Below are 22586 nucleotides of genomic sequence, written 5' to 3'. Positions count from 1 at the left end.
CCATTCCTTTTAGGACACTGGTGACAGCACTGTCACCAGCTCCAGTTCCTGCACTACATTGACAGGAAGTTGACTTCAGCTCTGGAGTCAACCATGGCATCTAGCACAGAAAACGACAGGTGAAGTATTTATTTGACTACCTGAGAACTACTTTCATCAAAGGGGTCAGGTGAAGAGCATCTCAGTAGTAGTATATAAATCAGTGGGGGCCATCATTAACTTTATGGCCTTATCAAGTGTGGGGTTACCCATGATGTTTCAGCTTCTGAGGTTGTCACATGATAAACAGTGGACAAGCTCCTCAGTATTCACATTCTTCGATGTATCTCATCATCTACACTTACAGTTTCTTTTTTACAGCTGTTATGTATGGAGAGTTTAATATGTGACCCTGGATTTATTCAACATCTCCTGATTCCTCTTGTTTCAGGAACAAAAGTGCCTATTGCTCCTGCCTGAACCAACAAGGTGGACTGAAGGTGAATTGCATGGTTAAATGACTCCAGATGAATGGCTCCCACGTGAGTTTGTTTTTGAAATGTCTGCTGACATTTCCAACCAAGAAGTCAATAAGATCACAGCAAGATGTCCTCACTTGACAGTTAGTGAAGATTACCTAAGTGATTGGTGACAGCAGATGGGTGAGGGTGTTCCCCAAATCAGCCCCATTAACCACTTTGTTACCATGTTTCAACAAATGACTCCAGTCTGTGCCTGAAATAAATTAAAAGATGCTGTTTGAATTCTTGTACAAACAAAAAAGGGTTTACAGTAAATACTGACAATACCTGTCTTATTATAATCAAATTAATTACTTTGTAAGTAATAAAAGCATCAACAAAGCATGGTATTCTTCAAATAAACATTGATAACTGGTGACTGTAAATAAATATACATCTGTTTTACAACTTTATCTCTTGACAAGTGACATTAGACGCCCGACTTCACCTGAAACGCATCTACTGATGACTTAGTGATAAGACAGACATCTCACATGAATCCTTGCAAGAAATGCCTTTCTCTTCCACAAAATTTGTTGAATAATCTCCATCAATGACTCCACAAACTGGTGGTACCTCTTTTAGGACTGCTGAAGCTGTGGGCCACAGGGTAGTTCTCTTTGCATTTAGATAAGAGCTCAGCAGATCAGAATAGTACACAGGGTGCCCAATGAGATTCCACCAGGATTCTCCTGAGAACCAGGCATTACCAACATTCTTTCTCTAAATCTTCAGCTGAAAACCTTCGTAGACAGTAAACAGACTATAAACCCAAGAAAGTTCAAAAGGGAAATTAGCCCACTCCTCGCTCACCAGAAGATTCACAACTGCACAAGGCAAACTATTTCACATTTCAGTTGTAGAAAACTAGAACTAGTGAACTGAACAGTATTTAATGCTAGAAAACAACACTGTTTGCAGCAGTAGCTTGCTTTGTTAATCAATAGCTGTTGAATGTGACACATTGGTGCTAAAAGGCATCCTCCAGTGTTACATGGGACAGGGAACTTCTTATCTAACCAGGTGGCAAACAAGTTAATCATTGGTGTCCCTAAACCTTGAACAGCAATGCTGCCATCTGACAATGATGAGACCACTCCTATGGCCTGGCCCTGGCAACTGAGCTGGTCTGCCACTGCACTCAGCTGACCCTAGATGTATTTGGCTGTTGGCTGACAGTTTAATAGAGTAGTGAACGGCCCACATTAGTGAACTGCATCAGCCTTGCCAACTGAAAGGAAGAGGAAGATAGTCCCCACATAAGCCAGAATAATTGTTACTGTTCATCAATATTACCAAATGACTCATCCCAAAATGCCAGAAGTGCTGCACCCAATTCCATGATAAAATTGTTTGATGTCCAAACACCTAAAGGATATGAAGTAGGACACCAGCGCCGTTTCAGACACCACTGCAGTGACTACAGATAGAGTAAATTGTGAAGGATGAACTTCTTCAAGGACATACTATAATAATAATGACTTGCCAAACCAAACTGGTTGTTTCTAACAAGAAAACAACCGAGCTGACACCTCCCTAAACTTGCTGGCTTAAGAATCTTAAAAAAATGACATGTTGATTAACCCTCTTACGCCGAAGCGGCAAAAAAAAAATTGTCTCCCATGTGCCGGAGGTGTTTCAGAGTGAGCGTGGAAGCGGAAAAAATATTTTTTTCAAAAAATCACAGCGCGCTTAGTTTTCAAGATTAAGAGTTCATTTTTGGCTCCTTTTTTCGTCATTGGCTGATGTTTAGTATGCAACCATCAGAAATGAAAAAAATTATCATTATCATATATAAATAATGCGATATATGATAGCGCAAAAACAAAATTTCATATATAATTGTATTCAAATCGCGCTGTGCGCAAAACGGTTAAAGGTAACAAGAAACTTTTTTTTGGTTGTAATATACATTAAATTGCAATCATTTTGGTATATAACACATTGTAAAATGATAAAAGCAACACAGAGAAAATATTATCACAAAATAATGCATGAATTCGTAACACGCGGACGTAAACAAATATTTTTTTCAAAAATTCACCATAAATCTAAATATTGTCCTAGAGACTTCCAATTTCTTTCAAAATGAAGACAAATGATTGAATATTACTATACTGTAAGAGTATTAGCACAATTGCAGTTTTCGACCATATCTGACGAGTTGAAGTTGACCGAATGTCGAATTTTTTTATATATATATTTTTTATATGCAATTATTTCGAAAATAAGAAAAGCTACAACCTTCAAATATTTTTCGTTTTATTTTACATGAAATTGCGCACATTTTCATATATAAAACTCTATGAAATGCCTAATATGAAACGGAGCAAATATTCCGAGAATGGGACGTACGCATTTCGGAGATTTGTGGCGGAGAATCCGCGCGCGGAGGGAAGGAAAGATTTTTTTTTAAATTCACCATAAATCTAAATATTTTGCTAGAGACTTCGAATTTGTTTGAAGATGAAGATAAATGACTGAATATTACTAGACTGTAAGAGTTTTAGCTTACAATTGCGTTTTTCGACCATTTCGGTAGAGTCAAAGTTGACCGAACGTGGTTTTTTTTCTATTTATCGTGATTTATATGCAAATATTTCAAAAATGAGAAAAGCTACAACCTTCAATTATTTTTGGTTGTATTCTACATGAAATTGTGCACATTTTCATATATAAAACTTTATGTAACAGCTAATTTAAAATGGTGCAAACATTACCACAATCGCACGTATGATTTTTTCGGAAGAGTTACCGCGCGGACGTAAAGAAAATGTTATTTTTTTCATAAATTCACCATAAATCGAAATATTGTGCTAGAGACTTCCAATTTGTTGCAAAATGAGGGTAAATGCTTGAATATTACTAAAATATAAGCGTTTTAGCTTACAATTGCGTTTTTCGACCATTTCGGTAGTCAAAGTTGACCAAAGGTTGAAATTTTGGCAATTATCGTTATTTATATAAAAATATCTCAAAACTGATAAAAGATACAACTATGGGTTGTTTTTAGTTGTATTGTGCATGAAATTACGCACATTTCCATATATAAAACTTTATATAACGGCTAATTTTAAAATGGTGCAATCATTACCACAATCGCATGTATGATTTTTTTCGGAAGAGTTACCGCGCGGACGTAAGGAAAAAGTTTTTTCATAAATTCACCATTTATCGAAATATTGTGCTAGAGACTTCCAATTAGTTGCAAAATTAAGGTAAATGATTGAATATTACTACAAAATAAGAGTTTTAGCTTACAATTGCGTTTTTTTACCATTTCGGTAGAGTCAAAGTTGACCAAAGGTTGAAATTTTGGCAATTATCGTTATTTATATGAAAATATCTCAAAACTGATAAAAGCTACAATCATGAGTATTTTATTGTTGTATTCTACATAAAAATGCGCACATTTTCATATATAATACTTCATGTAACGGCTAATTTACAATGGTACAAAAATTATGTCAAAGTGACAAAATAATTTCCGAGATGTGTCACAGATACTTTTTAGTGCGGCAAGAAAGAAATTCGCGCTTGCGCGCCTGCGTAACGATTGTAAACAAAACAACACCTTGATCCGTGAACTCCCAGCATCCCCCAAGGCGCGTGATTCAAAAGTTTTAGGCTGGTAGGCCTATAAGTATTTTTCCGCGAATTTTAAAAAAAACTTTTGTAAGTCGACGTAAAATACGTCCAGTCGGCGCACGGGAGACAAAAAATGACGACGTAAAATACGTCCAGTCGTCGTAAGAGGGTTAAAATGCCAAGGTACTTTGTCTGCTGGTTGGGCTGAAAGTACAACATATCGCAGTTTACTGCAAACCCCAGACTATGAAAAAATTAAAACACTTGATCCTGATCCCAGAGTATTTAAATGCACATAGCAAGGATCAACTAATCATCAAAATATTGCAGCGTACAGATCCTAAGAGAATGGAATCAAGTAGATAGTAGCATGAAACTTGCATGGATACCTGTGGAGTAGTTGACCCTCTTAAGCCCAGGGTTTTGAACTGTCCTGTCACAAACAAAGCAGAGGTATTTCCAAGAGTCCTGATGGATGGGTACCTGAAACTATGTATCCTTAGAGCTATCAAACACATGAAATCACCCTCTGTTATCACAGCCAACATGGAACATGCAATTTGCATCTTGAACAGAGCCTGCCAAATAAATCTGCCCTGTAAAGAGAGATTAATCACCAATCTCCACTGTTTGAAAACTCTACCAATAAAAGTAAACTAGAAATTTGGAAGCAGTCACTGATGACTTTCAGCACATCTTTTCTAAATAATGTCCATGCCCTGTGACAAATCAAGAGGTCTGGAGGCCCTGCAGAAAAAGCTAGGGTCAAAAAGGGTAGAGAATCATTCCTTCAAACAATGCCTGTAACCAGAAGGATGCAGAATACCTAGGGTTCTGCTCCAAATCTCGGCCACATCGCCCTATGGTATGGCAGTGTACTCCTCTTTTTTTCTTCCCTTTGCCTCTTTTGGACCAAAGCCAGAGAGGAAGACTAAAAGGGTTAATTAGGCTCATGGTCCACAAGCCTCTACTCAAGCATATCTTTGGCTTAGCTGCCCCAAAGGCTACACTCCAGATACCTTTGCAGACCCTGAAGGGATGATATTGAGGTCCTGAGCATCAGGATGCTATTTCTTTACCACTCCCTCAACCTTATTTTTTAAAAGAACAAGGGCAAGCCCAGCATTGACCCATTCTGAAAAGCAACCGCTCTTGGCAGAAACCTGTCTTGTCGACAGCCCATGACTGGCATAGTGATGTCTCAAGAACGTGTATATCTACATTTTCTTCCAAAAACCCACTGGCGAAGACGAGGTCTGTCATCACATCGCACAACAGTTCCAACCATAATGCCACTAAGTGAATCCAAGGTGATGGACATCTTGGACCTTGCTTCAGCAGCCATGAATGCAATCCATTTTGCATAAAGCCACTCCTTGGAAAGGCTGTTCATCAGTCAGCAGACTGACAAATCTGCTTTTAGAGGGGGGCCAAGTTTCTACATCCTCTGGGGCTTAGTACCTCCATGGATGCCTCAGAAGCAGGAAAGAAGCATGAAAAAATGACTACAGTGATGGGGAATTCTATGATTTGGAGATCAGAGTCCACTTCCTCCAGTACATCCTACTCAAGTGGGGATCAGGATAGCCTGAATGATGAAGTCCCCTTTATGAAACCCTCAGCATGCTTGATGGAAGATGCAAGGAGCCAAGGAGGAGTCCTTGTTGCTTCCCAAAGACCATTGTGCTCACGAATGAACAATATACATTCTTGGAAGTGTCTCTTCACCTTGGCTTGTAGCAATTCCATGGGCTAAAGACCCTCAGGACCCAAGTGATACACCAGGATGCTTCACCAAAGCAGAGGGAGATGTCTCAGCCTTACCCTGGGTGGTACTGATCATGGGAACATAGTCATGACTGTGAAGACCTGGGAACCAGTCATAAACATGTCCCAGGACATACCAAACCAATTCCGAGGAACTGCTGTCTCTTAGACTAAGTAATTGGCCATCACTATCATTTGAAAAACATTGACCATCCTCAGTCAAGGTATTCACTTTCTTCTTGTTTCTCCACATTTTATTTGAAGAATTGTGTGAATGACCATTTGAGTCGCTAATCTTTTTAACACTCTGATACTGATTTACCGATCTCTGGTTGGATACATTAAACAAACAACTAACCCATTTCAGGTGTCCTTTCTTACTACAAAATGAACAATCTAGGTGTGAAATCTGCAGTCTTCACTTTTATGGAGGATGACCACAATGCTTACACTTGATATTGCCTTTCTTTTTAAAAGAGTTAACATTACTGTGTAGACCTAAAGCACAAACATCTGCAGATAAGCTTGTTTTCTCTGAGCAAAATGCCTTTTCATAATTCAGTATTCTCTCCAAAGTTTCTGCTGAAGTCATAGACTGCAGGTCTAAATTTTCCACAACTAAATCAGGAAAATACACCTCCCTTTTAATAACCATGAACATTTGATCTCTATCTCTGCCATCAAATGCATCACCAAAATTGCATTCCTTGGCTAAAGCTTTCAATTCTAAATACAAATCCCGTAAAGATTCAACTTTAAGTTTCTTATGTTGCTGAAACTTAATCAAAGCTCTGTGGTATGAAGGCTTTACAATGAAATTCAATTTCAAAGTTTTCACTTTGTCCTTATAATCTACCTCATGCGGCAATTTAGGTACACAGAGACTGGCCAAAGTACTGTAAGTCTCTCCCTAAAGATACAAGCTAAGTACTCTTTTTCTTGGATTCATCATTGACACTTGCATGTGAAAAATGAGCTGCTAACATCGACAGCCAAACCTCCAATTTGATCTTCTTAGGATCAAAAGGATTGATTCTTTTATGTGCAACAGAGGCCATTGTTAGGCCTAAGCTTACTCAGGCACAAAACTTCAAAATATAGCCAAAATGCTAGACTAGGCAATCATGAATGATGCAAAAATACAATCAAAATTCTCCGACCAGCTTCTTTCGTCTTCACATCACATCAGCCGCTCCATTACCTTCATCTTAGGCCCAACAAGACCATAGCCTAATGATACCTTTGTTGACATCCAAGAGTTAGCCTAGTACAACTTACGATAGGCTAGGGCACCGGCAGGCAATATTTCTTCCAAAAGCACAAACATCGTTGCTGGATTTGTACTCACTCGTCACCAAATATGATATAAATATGATGAGGTAGCTGCTTAATCAAACTTGTAGTTTCCTTTTCTCATTTATTGAGAATAAGACTGAAGACAGACCATTGTACACAACCGCCAAAACTCATGGCATAAACAGAAATCATAGACCACATAAAAACAACAGACATGCAAACCTTTGCTGAAAGTGATCCAAACCTTCTGACGGAATCAGTTCTCACAAAAAGAAACATAAACAAACAAATGATACTCCACAAGAAAACATAGGTAATTTAATGACACAAAACATACACTGATTCCCAATATATCACAGGTATAAGTATGGAAAGAATCAAGGTCAGTCTCCTCTCCTGAGAAGATTGGGCAACTAGGCATAAACAGGTTCATGCACCAGAGATCAGATGTGAGCAAGCTTTGAGTTGAATATTCCACTGCACCTGTGATCACCTACTCCTAAGAACAGTTGCAAGGACCCCTGTCATTCTTGGCAAAAGACAGGTACCTTTCAGTCCTTCCTGCACTGCCAGTTGTCTCACTATGCAGAAACCAAGGAAGAAGGATGAGAAAGTTGATGACAAAGTCATCATGTCATGGGCTGATCCAGCCTCTCCCAGACATACCTGAAGGAACATTTTGCAGCTGGAGCACCTGAAGTAGCAACAGAACAAGCAGTAGACAGAGGCATCCACCAAGGCTGAGGACTCTGGGAAGTTAACAAGAGATGGATCTGATAACACAAGAGAATGCCTCAGAACCTGCCACATTGGGTTACCTTATAGTAGTTGGCACAGCAAAAGCAGGAGGGGCAGCTGTTCAGTGTCCTATTCTGTCAAATATTTACAGGTGACAAGAAGGACCCACACACTGTTCTACCATGGTCACTTAAACTGATTAAACTTTCAGATGAGGGAAATCTTAATAAGGTGAGGAACTGTAGTATCAAAATAAACCTCAACTTTCTCTTCTTTCCTTTATTCACATTCTATGCTAATAACATTTAAGACAACTGTCCATCTTCAGGTTCTGTAAAAATTAAAAACATTTACACCCAGAAAACATAAAATAAATATCAAAATAAGTACTATGATGAACACAGATCATGATAAAAATGAATCTAAATTAAAATACTTCCCTGCTAAAGGCAGAGTCATCTGTATTTAAGTTAGGCTTTAATTTTTCTATATAAAATGTTTCTAACAGCCTTAGCTCAACAGTTTTGTTGAACAAACCACATATTCCAAACTACATATCAGACACAATTTGCATACGATCTTGAGCATAGTCATTAACTCTGGTTTCAACAGATTGCCAATTTTTCAATTACGTACTGAAAAATTCCATTCATATCTTTACATCTTTCAAGTATGTTTCAGTCAGTTGTTTTATTTTTTCTTTCTAATAAACCATTGATTTTATTTGATGCAAAGGGAAATCTGAAATATAATACATATATGGTACTTGGTCTTTTGTTTCTTTTACCGTATTACAATTCATGACTTTATTGGGAAAATTTATTAACCCTTTGTAAAATAGCTCATCAGGGTTACTGATGTTGTTAAAGAATGTCTTCACAAACATTACTTCCTTGTGAAAAAGGAAGTAACTTGAGGACAACTTGTTAGGTTCTGAAAAGTAGAATGCTAATTTTGTTTAATTTGTATATTATACGTACTACATTCACTTAAGAAATTTAAACTAAATCCAGAGAAAGTGGGTTTTCCGTAGATTTCCATTTCTATGTTTCAGTCAGTTTTCATTATCAAGAGATCTAAAAATGGCATCTTTCCATCATTTTCCTCCTCCATAGTAAAGTAGATATTGTCATGTTTCGAATTTAAATACTGTAGCTGAAGAACTTTATAAAGGACGAAAGAGGTTTTAGAAATACTAGTGGCAAACAAAATGCACAGTAGAGAAAACTTTAGGGGACTAAGTAAATCCAAGTTTATTGATCTGTTAAACCTCATTGTTTATGATTAATTCTTTATATTTTTAATTAATAAGGAATATTTTAGACATTAGCATTAGCAATAGGTAATCCGATATCAGGTACTTTGGTCAATATTTTCTTAGTTTTTATGTGACTGAATGGTTAGATAACTGTCCTTTAAGTTTTAAACCTGTCTTATATTGGAGGTGTGTCAATGACACCATTATTTTTAAATAAAAAAGTTATACCATAAAATTCTTCAACTATTTAAATTCAAAACATGCCAATACTAAATTTACTATAGAGGAGGAAAATGAAGGAAGGATGCTATTTTTAGATCTCTTGATAACAAAAGCTGTCTGGAATATAGAAATTGAAATGCATAGAAAACCCACTTTCTCTAGACTTAGTTTAACTTTCTTAAGTGAATCTAGTGTAAGATACAAATTAAACAATATCAGTAGTACTTTACTTTTCAGAACCTACAGGTTGTTATCGAATTACTTCCTTATTCACAAGGAAGTAAAGTTTTTGAAGACATTCTTTAACAACAACAGTTCCCAGATAAGCTATTTTACTAAAGATTAAAGAACCTTCCAATAACATCATAAGTTGCAATGGGATAAAAGAAACAAAAGACCAAGTATTATGGTATATTTCAGATTTCCTGAAAATCAATGGTTTATTAGATAAAGAAAACAAATCATTAAAACACTTTAAAAAAAGATGTAAAGATGGTATTTTTTAATAGTTGATAAATTGGCAATCTGATCAAGTCAGAGTCATTGACTAGCGAACTGTTTTCAATGATTGTATACAAATTTGTCTGAAGTGTAGTTCGGGATACATGGTTAGTTCAGTGAAACTGTTGTCTACCAAAGTTTTTGTACACAGAGGCATAAGTTCAAGGACCATTAACTATATGTGGCCTCAGTCCTCCATAAGAGAGCACTGCCATGGCTTATGCAATGTTAATTTAAATTTTTTGGATTTCATTATTCTATGTATGGCTCATTTTGAAACTGAGCTAAGACTGTTAGAAACCTTTCATATAAAAAATTAAAACCTAACTTAAATATAGATAACACTGCCTTCAGCAGGAAAGTAAAATAGATTCATTTTTCACATTATGTGCGTGTTGCTTGCATAATTTTTTTTTATTAATTTTTATGTTTTTTGTTATAAATATGTTATTTTAAATATTTTTTGGGGACAGCTGTCCAAAATTTTGTTAACACAGACCATGAATAAAGGAGAGAAAAAAATGTTGTTTTGACGCTACTGTTCTTCACCCGATTAAGATTTCCATCATCTGAACATTTCACTACTACAATTAGTCATGATCAAACATTATCACTGGTGAAGAATCTGGCACCATCATCTACATAACAATCATACTATATCTTGTTGCCAAAGTTCAATAACCCAGCTTTCACTGAAGGGAAAATCCATACTCCCAACCACCTTCCTATGTTATGATTCTGGCTCAGTAAGATTGATAGATTTGTGATCTAATAAGTTTAATAACATAAAACATATTTTACAGATAAACCTATCAATTATATAAGGAGTGCCCATCTCATTCTTACTTCTGCATCTACCCTAAGCGAATTGTAGTACATACAAGGAAATGCACTTACTACTTACCACTGAGTCCATGGTGCATAGTATATGTGAAAGGTCAGCCCTAGTATTTCTGTCTGCAAGACCTATTCAAGTTCATGTCTGGGACCTACATGAATGCTAAATATGACTTACGGGTACCTACGCAGAAATATGCTTTATATAATAAAAACTTGATATCAGACACAGAGAACACATTATTTAAACCTAGATCCATTGAATCTCTGTCATTAATGATTTTATCAGCTAAAGTCAGAATTTGAGTTCAAGACTTTAGGGCAACAAAATACTTTTATCATAAACTTCAAATTAAACCAGGGCAAAAGTACAGTACTTCTTTAATCATGGAACACTTTGGGTAAGCGGTATCAAATTCAATATTACTTTTTAAAATTGGTCAGCTGTAACATCTGTCATCTACTTAATTTAAAAACATAATTATGTAAGAATGAAAATCAGAATTAATAATGTTATCTTCTTTCTTTATATAATACATATAAGTATACAAGTGATCTTGAGATTACTCAAATAAGACTCTTCATCAACAAGTAAAAAATATCTTAAAATTTTTATTATCTTTACAAATCTTAATATCTAATCATTGGCAGTACTTTTATTTTTGTACACAAGGCATAACAACAATGCTTCTCAACCTAGTGCATATCCATTTTCAACAATAACCATTTTTTGGTTGAATTATCTAAACCATGCTGCTTACCTTACTATGAATTACCCTTTCATAATTAATCACAAGACATCTTAAAATTACTTTCACATATAACCTATACGTAAAAAAATTATTATGTTCTATCCTATTAGGTGGGGTATTAGCACCTTTGTTAAGACTGTTTGAGCTAACAGCAAAAATCAAATGTCACTACAGCAACATACAGATATGGGAGAAAATTTCTATTCTTGCTGCTTTACTTAAGGAAATTAAAAAAATTGTAAAGAAAGGGCTCATGGAAATGAAAATCACACATCCCCAAACTGAAACTTAACATCAAAGAAAAGCACTTCCTGCAAAGAACAAAATACAAAATTTAAACAATGCAGTGTTTTCAACTAAAAGTCAAAGGCAACAGCCAAACAATGATGATGAAGTACAAAATGGTTGACAAAATGTTCACTTTCTAATGCAACTTAAGCTAACTACCTACTCGATGGTATATTTATGATGTTTGAGGAAGATGACAGAGTTAAAAAAAATGGGAACTTGAATTCAATATTACCTTAAATTAATGAAGGAGCATCATTGATTGTCAAGATGTAACAAAAATAAATTTATATCAGGGCAGGAAGATCTAGCTGTCAAAAAGTCTGATAACAGAATGCTATTACTAATAAGAAAAGCTTCAAAAAGAATTGTTGGCTTTGGTATATTAAACTGCCCTGGTTCTAAGACTGTCAAATTCTTTGGGCACCCATAACCTTATTTAACATTTGTTTGTGTCCTATAAGTGTACTATATATTTTTTTTTTTTATGGAATTACCAAAAGCATTTCCTTAAAGCTGCTTCCCTAAAAGTAATAGGTAAATTCCATAGGAGTCACAGCCTCTGAATATGGCTATTATTCAGAGGAAGTAAATTCTTAACTTTCAATTCTGTTAATTACCTTCATTTACCTATGTATTTTCTGTATAGATTTTTAAGTCTACAAGTCATTTTTCACACCTTTCAATTTTATAGACTGGGCTTTACAAATGAAGTTGAATTTTCACAACTGTAGAAGATATATATATTGTCTCCAATTATGGCACTGCTAAATGAATAAAAGCAAAGGATTTTGAGTTACAATAAAGTTATGAATAACTCTAAAGATGGCTTATTATAATATAGCTATGTATTTATGATATACTGTATACGTATAGTAGCTGATCAGTATCCTCTTCTTCAATACCATTGTTTTTAAAATCGTAATCATGTTTTGCAAGGTAAAAGTGGACTTCGGGGTCCCCTTGGAGTGCTTGGGTCTGTGAGGGCAAGAATAGCTTCAGTTTGACCTGTTATATGGGTTATATTTTCCCTTAAAGTTGAGTAGATTGCAGGCTGCATTAAAGGTGATTGTACACTTGGTGGCTGAGAAGAAAGAATTGACACACACTGTTGGACAGTACTTATGTGTGACATCAAGAGCTGACCACGCTGGTGACATTCTTGTAACCGTCCTCGAGCCTCAACTACCCAACCTTCTGTTACAACTCTTAAATCATTCTCTTGGCTTACCTACAAAAAGAAAATCATGATAAATGGCACAAAATGCAACTTTTTTCAAAACAAAAGTGACAAATTTTTAATCAATTTGTATTTTTCATAGCTAACAAACCTGAGGTCTTAACAATATATTCTTCTAAAGCCAGCTGGAAACTGGTTAAAAAAACAGTCAAAGATTGTAAAGCATGGAATCTGTGGCATCTGGCACGTCATGTGTATACAAGGTAGAAGCTGGTCACCAACAGGGCTTGGAACCTTGTGACGCATCAGTCTTTCTTCCAACCCAGGATATGAGAGGGGCAGCTAGAGGTGGGCAGGTAACATTAAGACCTCAGGTTTGTTAACTATGAAAAATACAAGCCGATTAAAAATTTTTCATTTGTTCACATGCGGAACAAACCTTCGGTCTTAACAACAAGACAGACTTATACTCGGAGGGAGGTACAAGTACCCTGAACCAGCTGGGGGTTCAGCCCACCTCACCACCTTCCCTAGAAGATCGAGTTCTAAAGAAGGAGGTCTGAGCCTGTGAGAGAATAGATAAGTGAGTATCTAAAATGTCAGCCTGCTGGGATTAAACACAATGAGACATGTCCAAATTCATTGCATTCGGGCCACAGGGGTTTGTTACCACTCCTTCCTCCCCTTGCCAGAGAGAGGAGTAGGTGCTACTGAGATGCAGATTTGTCTATTGTATAGGAACAAACCAAATAACTGCAACCAGTATGGCTGCCACTCTCACTTGGTATCAGACCAATTCCAGCATATAACATCTCTATTCTTCAGCCCGCCCGTAGGAAGAAGATCTCTCTTCCACACAATCATCTCAAATAAGAAACTGTCCTGCCAGGAGAACTGGATGAGCTACACAAATTGTTGGGCATCCACCATCAGACACAAGGAAAAAGTGTCAAGGACCTGTGGGCAATGGCCTGCAGGTAAAAGAAAGTGGACGTGGTCTGCCGAAGCCAAGAACCAACTTTCAAAATCCTATGAACAGACAAATTCCCCTTAAATGCCAGAGAACTCATTCCTCTGATGTTATGTGCTCTAGCCTGCACAGACTCTGTGACAGAACTAAAAGGTGAGGAGCATACCTGTTTAATCACCTCATGCAGACAGAATGAAATTGCTTTCATGGACACTTCCCTTCTGGACCAGGCTGTGCTAACAAAAATTCTACAACATTTAGGCCTTAAGTGACGAGTTCTGACAGGAAAAAGCAATAACTCCTGCAGATTGCTGTCCACAAACTCATTCAGGGAGGGAACTGAAAACGAGGCAAATCTGTCATCATGCAACGAGGGATTTTGGTGTGTTTAACGTCATAACTCAGGCCATGAATCTCTCCAACTCTCTTCGAGGAAGCCAAGACCAACAGGAAAATCACAATTTTTTAAAGTAAATTGTATTTTTCCTAACTATACAAACCTGAGGTCCTTTACATAAGCAATTACTTACGGTGTAGCTGGAATTATGGTTGTTGAATCTTTAACAAGGTGGTTTGGCAGTAACTACCAAGGGGCAGGGTAGCCTGCCCGGATGAAAACACTTCACTTTGCCTTTCGGCCCAGGTTCAGATTGAGGAGTGGCATGAGGTGGGCATATATGTAAAGGACCTCAGGTTTGTATAGTTAGGGAAAATACAATTTACTTTCAAAAATTGTGATTTGTTCCTACACGGTATACAAACCCGCGGTCCTTTACATAAGGAAGACTCACTGATTGGTGGGAGGAATCTAAGTGAGCCTCTAGAACTGACTGGAGTTCTGCGCACCTAGGCTACTCCTCCTGGTCGTAAGAGCGAGGAAGAGTGCCCTGCTGCCTCTGACAACTTGATTGGAGCATAGGAGCTGCATGATCAAGAGTCAGACTTCTGGGCCTTTTCGAAATGAGTGAGGAATCATGACTCATCCGAAAAAGGGCTGTGAAGAATATTTGGTGTCGGAGACATTAATGCAAAGTTCTGGGAAGGGTTTGCATTATTGTCAGTCTCCTTCCTTCCCTTGCTAGAGGAAGGAGCAGGATTGCTTCTATGATTCTAGTAAGAAACATAAAAAGGATGCTTATGTATAGGCTAACCACATCAATCGTCCGACCAGCCAGTGTGAGTTTGAGTCCTATCCTCAACCCGAAGGAAGAGGAGAGGAGGGACGAGGCATGGAAGGGGGAGAGCTAGTCACTCTCGCATCCTTCTTACCTCTACAACTGCACACCATGGACGAGATGCAACTTGTCCTCTTGAAGAAGCTGGGTAAGCAAACACATCTTGCAAGCATCCACCACTGGTCCAGGGAAATGAGGTTCCAAGGACCTGTGGACAGTCCTGAAGGGAAAGAAAGATATGGACGCAATGACCTATCCATCTTCCTGTCCGATATTCTTCAGAGTGATGTCCAGTACCCCACCACTGGTCTATCCAACTACAGCGAAGTCTTTAACGGTCTCGTATCCCACTGTAGCGAAGTCTCTCGCGGTCTCGTCGTCTCCGCAGTGGATAAAGACACCGACACTCCATGGTGGGTGTTGATACTTATGGGTACCGGAACACGTCAGTAGGATAAAGTCCGATACAAAGTCCACAGCGTAGCTTGTGACAGTCTTGGACGCTTCGACAGCTGCTGACTGACTGCGTTCGGTTTTGTGAGGTGAGCCGTCATGTATCCAAGGCGTAGTTACATTACACTCGCCTTTTAAAGGGTTATGCCAAGAGACCATAAAAATCGTCTATCTTGTTGCCACCGATGCTGGAAGGCGAGATGATGATTCTCTCAAGGCATGTGCCCATCAGACGAAAGTCAACTGCCTTCTAGAGACCGAGGTCCCTGATGGCAAGACAGAAGTTCTCATAGTAGTTGAATCTCAACTAAGGAGAAACAATACTATGTGCCATTGAAGACGAAGGTGATAGATGAATGCAGACCTACTTCTTCACAGCTGAATCGAGAGAAGTTAACTCTCAAGATTCTGAACGTAGAAAAATCCCGCCGATGACACCAGCCCATGAAGAAGGCTTAATCTCTGTTGTTTTACAGAGGACTGAAAATGCTAAACCGCTACTTCATTGCTGTTCGGTGAGAAGTCGGAGTTGCAATGAAAGCAGAGCGCTTTTCAGTAATGAAAACACAGGGATTGTACTGCCTGAAGAACCGCCTCTCATGGGCTGGATCAGGGAGGACATTTCTATTACTTTGGAAGTAGAGCTGGCAGGGCGGGGAACAGGCAATGTCTTCCGTTATTCATCTACAATTCGGGGAGGACAAAGAACAATTGCACACCTACGAATACGAGATGTATTTAGAAGACAAAATTATATTGTTATGATACAATAAAGTTTGTTCATACTTACCTGGCAGATATATATATAGCTGTATTTTCTGAAGTCCGACAGAATTTCAAAAACTTCCGGCACACGCAGTGGTCGGCCAGGTGGTTAGTACCCATTCCCGCCGCTGGGAGGCGGGTATCAGGAACATTCCCATTTTCTATTCATAATTTTTATTTCCACTGTCCCCTGAGGGGAGGTGGGTGGGTACTTGATTATATATATCTGCCAGGTAAGTATGAACAAACTTTATTGTATCATAACAATATCATTTTGTTCATGAAACTTACCTTTCAGATATATATATAGCTGAATCCCACCGTTGGAGGTGGGAAGGGACAGAATAGAAGGATTTTGGGAAACAAATGCATGCAGATGATTTACATCTTGGTTCCACCTGTTAGCATAGCTGACTTCGTGATTACTGTCACCCAAGTCTGCTTCTGCTTTACTAGAGTTGCCAGCGAGGTAGAGACCTATATAGCTGGTGCACTCCAGATGATCTGTCAACGGGGGCGTGACCACAATGTGACTAGACATTGACCATACCATGAGGGCTTAGAAGTAAAATAAATATATATATATATATATATATATATATATATATATATATATATATATATATATATATATATATATCACCACCTGACCAACCTAGCCAAAGTTAAGGTGTTTTAACTAAGGCTTCAGGGTTAAGAAGTCGCCATTGGCGGCGACTCAACAACTAAATTAAATGCTCTTCCTAACCATTTTCTACAGGATAGGATGAGTGGTACTTCTTGCCCCCAAGATTGTGTCTGCAGACACGTATGGCCCTAGCGAGCAGCAGATCTCATGTGCAATCTTCACATCCCGCAGGGAGTGTGAAGTGAACACAGAGTTGCTTCGCTAAAACGTGGTACTCAGGATGTTGCTGAGTGCCATGCTCTGTTGAAATGCTTCCAAGGCCGCGCCCTCACCTCGTGAGTATTCAGATCAAAAGATTTCAAATCTTTGTGCAAACACAATGAAGAAGCCTTTTTGAAAGAACTCCTTAACACTAAAGCCAGGATGTTCTTCGATATGGGCAAGTCTGGTCTTTTTCGGAACACTGCAGATTGCCCGAAGGACTTCGACTTTCTTGAGTTTTATGTAGATAAAACTTGAGAGACCCGACAGGGCACAGGACTCTCTCTGGCTCCTGCCCAATAACTTGTGCCATCCTTGATTCCAAGCTCCTGGCCCAAGGACAAGACTGGTTTCCATTCTTAGGCCACAACGGAAGGCTTAGAGAATACACCGCATTGTGTTCTCTAAAGCCAAAACTTCTGACGATGGCTTAAAACCTCACTAACCCTCTTTGTCGTATCTAGGGTGGTTAGAAGATAGGCCTTTCTGATCACGTGCAAGAAGTTAACAGGTAGGAGAGGTTCGAATGCTTTGACATCAAGAACTTCAGACTACGTCTAAGTTCCATATTGAAAGCTTCGATCTGGACATGCACAGTCAGTCCATCTGTACTAAAGTCAGGTGACCGACCAGTTGACCAGTCAGATGAATCAAGGACAGCAAGGCTGTACCCTGAAGACCATAAGGCACTATTCTTCGCTGAAGGATGAGTGTCTGGACTGCCTGGGCGATTCAGGCTAAGCAAACCTTGGGGGGTGTATCAACGCAACCCAACGTCGTCAGCGAATCAACTCAAGAGCAACTCCTGACTCAAGCTTCTGGTTCCAGGGGAAAGGAGCGCGGAGCAAAAAGGCGATTCAGTCCCGAAGGACGAATGCCTGACAGTCCAACCTGGTCTCATGTTACACGATCAACGGGGGTGTATAAACGCAACCGACTTCGTCAACAAGAAACTCAGGGCTACTATATGTCGCCTGATCTCGCACGAGTGTCTGACTCCGAGAAAACAGGCAAGACAAAAAGTAGAAGGTGAGCGAGTTTCGAGATTTCACAGAACTCAAAGATCGTGAAGGGCTTTGTTGTTTGACCAAAGCAAATCTCTGACCCCAAAGGCCGTCAACAACATATTTGCATATTCTTTAATAGTTGTGACTGCCAGCATCTCGATAGTCTGAACGTAGTCACACTCAGAGCGGAGAGGTTATAGGTACCTTTCGTGTTAGAGTAGACTGACTCTCTCGGAAAAGGTCCTTGGAAAGTGAACTAGGAAGGACGTGACCTCTGTGAATCCAGGATCTTGAAGGCCAACAGTGTCGCTCCCTGTGACGTCATAATTCATCTTATTACATTTCCTAAGCGTTTGAAAAAAGGGGAAAAGAGACTAAACATCCATCCCCGTTCAATACCATAGGATGGCGTGTAATGCTACCGCTCCTGGATCGAGAATAAGGGAGCAGAGAAGAAGAAGCCTCTTTGTCCTCAACATTGCGAAGAGATGAATGAAAGGACGTCCCTAAAGTCTCCACACTCTCAACATACTTCTAAACAAAGATTCCACTCGGAAGACAGTAGTTGCTGCCATCGATCGAGAAGATTCGTACGGACTTTTGCAATCCTGTAACTCTAGAGGATCGTTACGTTCTATGCCTGTTGTCATAATAGGCTCTTTCTCGTAAACTCGAACAGGGACCGAGAGAAGATACTTCTTAAGATATGAGAGCTGTGGAATACCCGAGTTGATCTGGACCACTTGTTCCAAAAACTCGTTTTGAGGACTGGAGGGACGACCGAATTGCTTCCACTTCTTTCAGATTATGTTCCAGGACATCTGAAACCCTCTCCAGATTTCCGGAGCCTTCTCTCTATCACCTCAGGTGATACTTGACGCACTGAGAGATGTTCAGAATCATATCTAGATCTTGGATAAAATTTCAGTTTCCCGGTAGGAAAAAACTGTAGAGGTCTGAATTGCAGTCTATTCAGGGAAACAAACTTCTTCAGGAAGGAAATGGTCCCCAGCAGGCTCATCCATTCCCTCACCGAGCATGCTTACTTCCCTAATAAGGCTGCGCTTTGCCTAAGCAGGAGAGCATATAATAGTGCAATGTTGCGGTAGACTCGTAGTCCTATACCATGCGGTAACGAGCACCGAAAGAAGTAAGAGATATCTCTGTTGAACATAGTAAGGCAAAACGAATGCAATGTTTATTCATTCATGTAAGAAATCCCCTCAATCTTAGGCTAAAGTCCGTGATTGTAGGGCAGAGATACAGTTAGTCAGTCAATCCCGCAGGAGAGAGAGACGTAACCGCCAGCACAGAGATACGGTTAGTCAGTCAATCCCGCAGGAGAGAGAGACGTAACCTACCGTGCATGACAGTGAACGAGCTGGTACTGGCTCGGTTGGACTGGAAGACAGTGACAGCAGCTTACGTTCATCGTCTCTTACCGTTATGCATGGGTTGCCAGCTACTCTATTCTATGAAGAAATAGGTCCGTTATTTTTTGAGCAGAAAGAGACTCAAGTTGGTATATTTAAGCGAAACAGAAAACGCTAAATATAGAGATGCGTTTGTGTCGTCATAACACTACCATACAACGGTAAAAGATAAATTGGAAACTCCTGGAAGGCTGCAGGGAGTAATGATTAAATGCCCTTAAAATAATAGACAATAGACCTCTCGGTTGCCATCCGAAGAGATAACTACAGCAAGCGTATATGACTTGAACCAACCAGTAGTAAAATAACGCAAGGCAAAATATGATATTGTTATGATACAATAAAGTTTGTTCATACCTACCTGGCAGACATATCTATAGCTGAATTCGGAAATACATAACAGGCAAGTTTCATGAACAAATCTTAGAGAATCGAAGCGGACGGCTCAAGCTTCTTATGTTATTGGACATAAGCGTTCATTGACGTAGTCTACCAGTCTATTACTTGTACGAGTCTGCGATTGATGAATGAGAGCTCTTCCGAATCTTGTCAAAAAGAGTTTATCCGCTTACGCAATAAAGTTATAGATATGTTTGTTAATGCAACCTAACCCATTTACAGGACAGAGATATTTTGTCAATGAGGGGATACCCACTTACTTGACAAAACGATAGTATACTGTCAATGGGGGAAAGTCACTGAATTGACAAAACGTAATCCAGGAAGTCGAGCATATTATTTTTCCGATTCCCGTATCAATCGAGGAAGGGGCAAGAATCCTGTTAAGAGACTGGGCTTACGGCAGGTAGGACCCCGATGTTCAACTTCGGCTGCGTAGTCCCGAACTAGGAACTAACAAAATCTATCATCTGAAAAGCCCTTCAGATGGACTAAAAAGCTTGCAACCTAAATTTATTGGCAGTATGGCAAAGGAAGTCCTGTCTTGCGCTTTCCTGAAGAGCGTCCTCTTGATGAGTGCCTTTGCAAGAATCCTACCGAACGTTGTCGAGCGTCATGACGTGCAAGACGTCGAGCTTTTACATAACCCGTAACTGCCTTATCGCAGAGTCTTGACTGCGGTAGAACAAACGAGATCTTCCCTTGAGCTTTCCTTAACTCCATCGACCTTTGCAAAAAGCAATATTAATTGACAGAGACCTCTTGAATTCACGAAACCCGAGGTCTTGCTGGGTTTTGAAGACGAAGTTGTCTGTTCACTTTAAGCTTCTTCCGAAGCACTGCTTACTTCATATTCTTTGCAGGTGAGGTAGAAGGTATCACCGAAGGTAGAGGTAAAAATTCTTTAGGCCCAAATCATAAACAAGAGCTTGAAGAGTTCAACAGAAACGTTCAGCCAGGCGACACACCTGGCGTGCGCTGGCGCGCGCTCGGTGTCCACTGGCGTGCGCGCTTGACGTCAAGCACGCACCAGCGCGCGCCTGGCGTCCATCCAAGCGTCCCGTCCAAGCCGAGCATCAAAAGAAGCGTGCAGAAAAGCGTCACGCTCCTGACAGGCGTAAAAACCAAGCGAGAGAAACTGCCTTCAGGGAAGAGCGAGATACATCTCGGAGAGAAATCCGACTGCACGAAGCAGTCTCAGGAGAAGGGTTGATCGTGTGAAAATACGAGGGGCGAGGGAACACCTTCTTATTCTCACAGTAACAAAGCTCGGACGTCCGCTCTCAAAAGCGTCCTGCTTCTATGACTTCTTTTTCGTATTTCTCGGTGGAAAGACGTACACGTGTTCAGGCGACGTTTGCCTTCTTACTTCTCACTGAAATGCATAACGAGAGAGAGAGAGAGAGGACGTGAAGCGTCCTCTTCTATAAAGCTTCTATTAGAGGGCGCGAGTCCTTCCGAAAGCTCCAACCCCTGCGCGGGGAGGACGCTTCGGAGGATGAGAAGCAATCCTTCAGGATTCGTGCACGTGCACGCACTTTGGCAGCCTGGGAGTATCTTCAGGTCTGCCGAAGGCACGTCAGATCGGTGGGGGTTCCTTGTAACCCTCCTTCGGCTTTCGACATGCTCTCTCCCTGTGTTCCTGGGAGTCAAGCAGAAGTCCCGGCCTAGAGGCGAAATAAGGCCGATCTGACGCACACTCCACTACACAAGGGGCACTGTCACTGCACTTAGCCACTTCACTTTTGCTTTCTAAAGCAAGCACTTTCGATTCTAAGTTACGAATTGATAGAGTATCAGAGAAAGGGCAATACCCTCTACAGACACTGTTTTAGGGCCCGAAGGCAACACTACAGGGTTAGGAGTAACAATTACAGAAGAAGCACTCTTCACAACAATGAAGGAGAGCGAGCACCTCTCGCAGACGTATTCATAGCCCGTAGGCCATACTACAGGGTTAGGCAAAATAAAGTCTACAGGAAGGTTAGCAGGTTCACTACCCTGACTTTTGTTTACTGATTAATTGCGTACATACGAATCATACCTCTTCCTTACGGAATTAGACAAAGTCTCACACTCCTTACATGACAAATCTCAACAAAGAAGCAAGACCCATACCCCTCGTGCATACCAAGTGCGGATCTACCGAAGCTTTCGGTAGCCACACCCTATCTTTGCAGACAACACCCTCTGAAACTAGCCTAACTAGATTCAGATATCTTATGCAAAAAAGAATCAAATTCAAATCAATTTAAGATAGCGTATGCCTAGCCACAAATCCAAGTAAATAAATCAAAAGACAATTAGGATACTTAGCGGCAATGAAGTTTCCAAAATCCTAAGACGGAGGTACTGAAAACAGGTGTTTCCAGCACCGGCGACAGAAAAATTATGAATAGAAAATGGGAATGGTTCCTGATACCCGCCTCCCAGCGGCGGGAATGGGTACTAACCACCTGGCTGACCACTGCGTGTGCTGGAAGTTTTTGAAATTCTGTCGGACTTCAGAAAATACAGCTATATACAGGCGGTCCCCGGGTTACGACGGGGGTTCCGTTCTTAAGACAC

General features: G+C 39.8%; 1 protein-coding gene across 5 annotated transcripts in view; it reads right to left on the bottom strand.

Moving 5' to 3' along the window:
• Nucleotides 1-540: 540 nt before the first annotated feature.
• LOC135211084 (ankyrin repeat and SAM domain-containing protein 3-like) overlaps nucleotides 541-22586 on the bottom strand; it is a 172153-nt gene continuing 150107 nt past the window's right edge. For 4 of the 5 annotated variants that reach the window (XM_064244153.1, XM_064244155.1, XM_064244152.1 and 1 more), the window contains exon 9: nucleotides 11073-12978. In XM_064244153.1, the coding sequence (XP_064100223.1) occupies nucleotides 12673-12978 (306 nt within the window). In that variant the 3' untranslated portion in view covers nucleotides 11073-12672. Of the gene's footprint in view, nucleotides 715-11072; nucleotides 12979-22586 lie in introns of those variants that run through there. The other variant, XM_064244156.1, reaches the window with a different exon arrangement.

This window comes from Macrobrachium nipponense, chromosome 4 (genome assembly GCF_015104395.2).
Source record: "Macrobrachium nipponense isolate FS-2020 chromosome 4, ASM1510439v2, whole genome shotgun sequence".
In the NCBI taxonomy this organism is placed as follows: domain Eukaryota; kingdom Metazoa; phylum Arthropoda; class Malacostraca; order Decapoda; family Palaemonidae; genus Macrobrachium; species Macrobrachium nipponense.
The sequence above is the reverse complement of the archived record's forward strand: the minus strand, read 5'-3'. Positions and strand labels throughout refer to the sequence as shown.